This window comes from Kryptolebias marmoratus, linkage group LG2 (assembly GCF_001649575.2).
Source record: "Kryptolebias marmoratus isolate JLee-2015 linkage group LG2, ASM164957v2, whole genome shotgun sequence".
Classification (NCBI taxonomy): Eukaryota; Metazoa; Chordata; class Actinopteri; order Cyprinodontiformes; family Rivulidae; genus Kryptolebias; species Kryptolebias marmoratus.
Genome location: NC_051431.1, coordinates 7,260,471 through 7,267,046, shown reverse-complemented (window position 1 = coordinate 7,267,046; position 6,576 = coordinate 7,260,471). Strand labels below are relative to the sequence as shown.

Here is a 6,576-nt window from a genome sequence, read left to right as displayed (position 1 = left end):
TTGGCTAAAAAAAAAAAAAAAAAAAACACCTGGAAAAATCCCGGTTTCTGTCAGAGTCTCACCTTCCCGCCCTCCCCGCAGGGATCAACAGCGCCTCCGGGGATCTGTCCGCCGCGTCCAAGAAGAAGCCGTCCAGCTGCTGCCAGTGAGGAGGAAGGAGGCGCTCTTCATCTCCTCCTCTTCCTCACGTTTCTCCTGTAGTTCTGCTCAGTTTAACTTGTTCCTGAATCGAGATAAGAGCTGCCAAAATGAGAATAATCCTGAATTAGCTCAGATTAATCTGGAGTTTTGCTGCTGAGGAGCATTTTCTTCTTCTTTTCCTGTTTTTATTTCATTTTTCGTCCTTTTCGCTCACATCTGCGACGCGCGCAGACAAAAACGACGATTACTGTTACGATTCTGCGCCTCAGAGGCTTCGAAACGATCCGGAGTTTGAAAACTCGACCTTCATCGGCCTGGAGCGACGCCGTCGGGAGGAAACCGAACATTATACGAAGGGATTTCCCCAGCAGGGAGAAAAGATCAGTTCAGCGTTCGAAGACAAAGGGTTAATTCTGAAGCCATCCCTGTTAGATTTAAAAGTAGATTACGTCGGTTTAGCAGCTCGGGTCACATTTATTTCTACGTTTCTTGTTTCTGAATTATATTCTTTATTTCTGACTTTCTATCCAAGTAGTTTTTTGTTTTGTTTTTTTAATTAGAGATGCAAACAGTCCAACTGTTGGACGATCTGTTTTATCTCCGAGTGTTAAAGATTTAAAGGTACGTCAGCAGATTTATGACTGAATTAGGTTATTAAAGAGTATTTAGTCACATGTTTACCATTTAAAGTAAGTAAAAGATTAAAATTATGTGAAAAAGTGTAAAAAGTCATCAAGGATTTTGCTGTGATTCCCAGAGGAAGAAAGCATTTCTATGCAAATAAAGTATTTCATGTCCGTCTCCTCCTCCTTTTCCTCCTCCTCCTCAGGTCTTAGTTTGTAGTTTTACAGGTTTGAAACGAGTCCAGACGTTTGCCGTCGACTTGAGGCTGCAGCTCCTGAGGGACGCAGTGGGAGAACCTGTAGTTGTCTTTGATCCACCTCCCTCCCTCCGTGTTCTCGATGGCGACGGCGGCGACACCTGCGGAGAGCGGCGGGTGACACGTTCACGTTCGTCGCCGCGGCGCCGAGCGAGTGAGCAAAGGGAACGCCGGGGGATGTTTAACCGACCTGCGACCGAGGCTCCCTGCTTCTCCACCAGCTGGATGGCGGCTCGCATCGTCCCTCCGGTCTCGATCCACTGGTCCACAATCAGCACCCTCAGGCCTGCGCGCACATACACGCACACGCACACACACGGATCAACAACAAAACGACAAACGAAACCTTCGTTTTAGCAGTTTGTGAAGAGGTTTTAGTTCCGGGGGCGGATTTAATCACTGATTAATTCGCCTTGACAGCAGAGGTTCAGGTTGTTTTCAGGTAAAACCACAGAAGAAGATTTGATTCGGGATCCTGATCCTCACGGAGGCGTCGGAAAACAAACAGCTGGTTTACGGCTGAGGATCATTAAACCAAAGAAACCAGTTTCCTGTTTGACGGTTCTGTCTGAGTCTGGGTCTCCTCCCAGTGCTCGGAAAACCTCCAAAGGGAGGCGTCCAGGAAAGCGTCCTAATCAGACGCCGGAACCACCTCAGCTGACTCCTTTTGATGAGGAGGAGCAGCGGCTCTACTCCCAGCTCCTCACTGAGCCCGGAGCCTGGAACCCCGACCCTTCAGCTGCCTGGATCCGGGATCCGGGATTCAAAGCTACAGAATTTGAGCTCCTCTTGTTTGCTTTTGTTGGATGTGTGAGTTCTGAGTCACCTGATGTTAACACTGGATGAAAAAAGGAAAAACCTGAACCTGAAGTGAAGCATTTATTTCTGTTTCATCCTCAAGAACCTTTACTTCAGGTTGGCTCTGAGCGCCAAAGCTCTGCAGGCCGTTCGCACAGATAAGATGTCGCCTGAGCACAAAACGTAAATAAGGATATTTCTGCTCGTCTTTATCTCTAATCCCTCGTGTTCGTTTTCTGTCTTATTCATTAAAAAAACGGTATTTTTAAAGAACAATAAAAGGAAGTCCAGCCAAAGTGTCTTAATGTCTTAATGTGAAAAGAAAAGAGTGTAAAAAGCCAGAAGCTTTACTTCTTTCACCGGAGATGAAGGATTCAGTTCCTTCGGTTTCCAGCAGATGGCGCCACGTCACAAACTAAACCTGCAGATGACGTCAAACCATTCATTATAACCCACGTGAGTCTTTTTGTGTTTGTTTTGCTCAAAGTAAAGTTATGGTTGTTTGTTTTGGATCCAAATATTTAGTGGTTTTAGTTTGCTTTTTTTCGGGGAAGTAAATAATAAATAAATAAATAATAATTTGCTGCCTTTTATCTTTAAGGAGGAGAAACTGCGTCTTGTTCTTGGCGTGTAAGCACTGGCTGAGTTTCGATGAGGCCGCTTGGCTGTGGCAGCCATCTTGAACTGGGTTGACTCCCTTTGGTAATCAGTTGTAGGCGTAGATTCAGAAATCATGGTAATCAGATCATGAGATATTTCGCTAACAGACAAGTGCATTACTGTTAAAAACTGTTTAAGAAATGAGATCTTTTTAGAAAAATCGCCTCTTACAGCGAGGTCTCTCTGGGTGTTTTTGATGCTGCTTTTTTGTGTCCAAATAAAAGCCTTGAGATGTCCTCGGAGGACGGGGGACGAACCTGGCTTCAGGACGTCCGTCCTCACCTCCATCGTCTTCTCCCGGCCCGAGTAGTCGCAGTAGTTCTGGTTCTGGGTGGCGACGCACAGATGACCCGCTTTCCGGATCGCCAGGAAGCCTTTTCCCAGAGCGCCGGCAGCGGACGCCCCTGAAACACAAAGAGACAGCGTCCATCTGTCCATCTGTCCATCCGTCCGTCCTCGTATAAAACGCCGCAGAGCCGTGTGTGAATCTAAATTTAGGCCGTCACCCGGAGGGCTCGTGTTTCTCTGCACAGCCTCTTTAAATCACATGTTTTCTCGTGACCTTTGCCCTCCTGCCTTCTTGTGTCGAGTCCCCCGTCCCCCCTTCTTTGTTGTCTCACCCAGGATGAATCCCATGGCGTCAATCCCAGCGACCAAGTCGATGGCGTCGCTCTGAAACGGGCCGAGCAGGTCCTGCACGCAGTCGGCGAGCGCCTGGACCCGGAGCAGACAGAGAGACGGAGGTTTGTGGGGGCTGAGCGGACAGAAGGAACCCCGTCCCCCCGACCCGGGCTCCTACCTGGGGGTTGCAGTAAAGTCTGGACGGGTCCAGCCAGGCGAACTCGGGTCCCTTGGTGTTGGGGGCCATGAGGGAAAGGTACCATCCTCTCTGTCTGTCCGCAGGGACGGCGAAGATGTCCATCTGACCGGTCCGAGGGAGGAACTGAGCGGGGGGGAGGCAGCTGGACTGGGATCGGGTTCCGGAGGGGGACGGTTCAGGGGAGGGGGGGACGGCACTTGAGCTGAGACGAGTCGATCATTAACAGCTGAACCAGTTTCAGTGACTCATTAAAGGTTTTCTCTGGTTTGGGGTAATTAAAGACTCAAAAGTTTCCATTTCCTGTTTGTAGTTTTATTCAAACTCGGATTGTTTGAGAAACAAACATTTAACTCAGTGAGGAAGAGCGAGCTGAAGCTTCTCATCTTCCAAACTTTTTATACTTTTCTAAATATTTCACTTGATTTCAAATAAAAGTCCCCCAAAAAACACAAAGATTCCTTCAGTTAATCAGAACATTTTTATCTTTTCAACCAGCTTCAGCAAAATCTGCCTTCACCTGCTTTTAGCTAACATTCAGCTGCTTTTAGCTACTGTTCAGCTACTTTTAGCTACCGTTCAGCTACTTTTAGCTTTTAGCTACCCTTCAGCTGCTTTTAGCTCATTTTAGCTGCAGTGTTTTACTAATTCTAGTTTTACTATGTTTTCCCTCATTTTAGCTGTTCCTTTTCTCCTGCTGTTTTTTGCTTTTACTGTAGTTTTTAGCTTCTGCTTTGCTGCTTTTAGCTTGTATTCTGCTGTTTTTAGCTCGTATTGTGCTGATTTTAGCTCATGTTTTGCTGTTTTTAGCTTGTGTTTTTTTTGCCTTTAGCTCCTGTCCCGCTGCTTTTAGCTCGTGTTGTGCTGTTTTTAGCTCCTGTTTTGCAGTTTTAGCTCCTGTCCTGCTGTTTTTAGCTCGTGTTCTGCCCTTTTGAACAGTATTTACTCAGTTTTAGCTCCTTTGGCAGTCATGCAGCTGTCAGCGTTGTTCTGTAACCTTCGGCTCCTTCGACTCCTTCAGCTGTGACCCGTCTCTCTTGGGTTCTTGAAGAATCGACTGTTCTGATTGGGAGCCGAACCCTCGGAAGATCCGGTGGCACCACAGAAACTCTCTTTGAGGAGTTTCCCCCAGAAGTTCGGCTCATATTGAGCGAAGAGCCGAAGTGTCTGGGAAACACTGGACTCTTTGTTTGACCGTGGGAGAAATCTTTGCCCACATGTTGAACTTTTCGGCTGAAAGTGATGACCTGGAGCCAAAGCTCCAAAAAGCCGAAGGTGAGGAACGTTTCTTCTCCAGGTGGGAGGAGTCGGGCCGCAGGTCAAACTTCCTGTTTCGGCTGATTCCTCATCAGAGAAAACCCCCGCCGGCTTTCAGGAACTCAACCCTCTGAAATTTCAGTCCGACGCTAAGAATCGGCGCTCAAGCTGAGCAGCAGCTGAAGTTTCTGCAGCAGCAGCTGAAGTTTCCCACAGCCTGATGTGTGGCCGAACCCAGCGGCCCCTCGACGAGGAGCTCCAAGCGGTTCCACCTTCAACTCCTGCAGGAAAAAAAGAAAAAACAGATTTTATTCTGATCTATTATCCTCTTAAAGCAGGCAGGCTCTTTACAGTCTAACTACTTCATCTGTTTCAGCTATTTATGTGTCAAAACGTTCGGCTCGTTCAGCTGATGAGGGCTGTGATTTTTAGTTTTTGTAACTTTTGTACTTTTCCAGATATTTAACTTTGTTTAAAAATATTTCCCCCCATAGAAATCCACGGAAATTTCTTTAAATCCTTCAGAAACTTTGATCTTTTTGTTCAGCAAATTTCATCTGTTTTTGTCTTCCCACGCTACCTTTGGCTTTTAGCTGGCCTTTTGCTTATTTTAGCTTCTGTTCTTCAGCTTTTAGCTAGCCTTTTGCTGGTTTTAGCTTTTAACTAGACTTTTGTTTTTAGCTTCTAGCTAGCCTTTGGCTTCTTTTAGCTTCCATTCTTCAGTGTTTAGCAAGCCTTTTGCTACTTTTAGCTTTTATCTAGCCTTTTGCTAGTTTTAGCTTTTAGCTAGCATTTGACGCTTTCCTTTTAGCTATCCGTTTGGATAGCTAAAAGCGTTTTTGCTTTTTACTAGACATTTAATTTCTTTAGCTACTAGCTAGCTTTGTGCTTCTTTTAGCTTCCATTCTTTAGCTTTTAGCCAGCCTTTTGCTACTTTTAGCTTCTAGCTAACATTTTTTTATACTTTTAGCTTTTAGCTAGCCTTTTGCTTCTTTGAGCTTATAGCTAACAATTACTGTTTGTCACTTCTAGTCTCTAGCTGGCATTTTTTTTTGTTTTAGCTTTCAGCTGCTGTTCTGCTAAATGTAGCCGAACCACGGTTGAAAAGCTGAAGGCTAACATGAGGAGAAGAAACAAAATGGAGGCAGATCTCAGGTTTCTGAAGGATCTCAGTTTATTTGTTTCATAAATAAAGAATAAAAATCAAATCCAACTTCAGGAGAAGTTGAGGCAGTTGGAACAGAAGATGTTTTGTGTGTTTTGAATAATTACCTGCTGAATAAAAACAGATCAGGTGTTTCTCAGGCGATGAAGAGCAGCTTTTATTTTGAAATAACAGCAGGATTATCTGTCCCGCTGGCTCCAGCTCCGCTTCAGTTCCTGGGAAACCTGTTTTTTTTTCCTCGAGACGGTCGAATGTGGTCGAATGTTGCCTCTGCTGATTTGACATCACTTCTCTCCGCCTCCCAACAATCGGATTTCAGCTCCTCGGAGTAAAACCATCCATGTGACGATTAGAAAGCCCCGCCTGACGGCGAGGACAAAAGCTTCAGGAGGCTTTTTGTGTCTGATTGAATTAATAAAGTTTCTGTGACTCTGATCACAGCTTCGGCCTGGAGATCAGAGAAAACCTCCATCTTTGTCTCTGATGTCAGAAAACTGAACTCACGTGCACATCACACTCCCTCCCCTCCCCCCTGAGGGTACATGTCCCACCTGGACCTGCAGGGACCCTCAGGAGGGAGGGGAGAGAGCGTGATCAAACGGAGCAGATCGCTTTAACAGCTTGGAGCTCCAGTTAGATCTGAGAAAACTCCTCAGGTCAGGAGGAGGAGTTACAGTAGTAGTTACAGTAGTAGGTATAGTTACAGTAGTAGTTACAGTTACAGTAGTAGGTATAGTTACAGTAGTAGTTACAGTTACAGTAGTAGGTATAGTTACAGTAGTAGTTACAGTTATAATAGTAGTTACGGTTACAGTAGTAGGTATAGTTACAGTAGTAGTTACAGTTACAGTAGTAGTT

General features: G+C 45.6%; 2 protein-coding genes across 2 annotated transcripts in view; one reads left to right on the top strand and one right to left on the bottom strand.

Moving 5' to 3' along the window:
* rab34a (RAB34, member RAS oncogene family a) overlaps positions 1 to 942 on the top strand; it is a 6,355-nt gene extending 5,413 nt beyond the window's left edge. Inside the window, exon 12 of the mRNA XM_017435298.3 lies at positions 82 to 942. Within this exon, the coding sequence (XP_017290787.1) occupies positions 82 to 149 (68 nt within the window). The 3' untranslated portion in view covers positions 150 to 942. The remainder of the gene's footprint in view (positions 1 to 81) is intronic.
* On the bottom strand, positions 635 to 3,450 carry zgc:174895 (uncharacterized protein LOC100126024 homolog). Its single transcript, XM_017435299.3, has 5 exons — positions 3,279 to 3,450; positions 3,100 to 3,193; positions 2,737 to 2,883; positions 1,212 to 1,307; positions 635 to 1,122 (listed from the first exon to the last, which is right to left on the bottom strand). Exons 1-5 carry the CDS (start codon positions 3,399 to 3,401, stop codon positions 974 to 976), a joined length of 609 nt encoding a protein of 202 aa, XP_017290788.1. The 5' UTR covers positions 3,402 to 3,450; the 3' UTR covers positions 635 to 973.
* Between the last annotated feature and the right edge of the window lie 3,126 nt (positions 3,451 to 6,576).

Coding starts and splice junctions, on each gene's coding strand:
- zgc:174895 (XM_017435299.3), bottom strand. CDS start 3,401: ATGGACATCTTCGCCGTCCCTGCGGACAGACAGAGAGGATGGTACCTT. Junction 2,884..3,099: donor CGCCATGGGATTCATCCTGG/GTGAGACAACAA, acceptor TTTGTGTTTCAG/GGGCGTCCGCTGCCGGCGCT. Junction 1,123..1,211: donor GCAGGGAGCCTCGGTCGCAG/GTCGGTTAAACA, acceptor CGCTCTCCGCAG/GTGTCGCCGCCGTCGCCATC.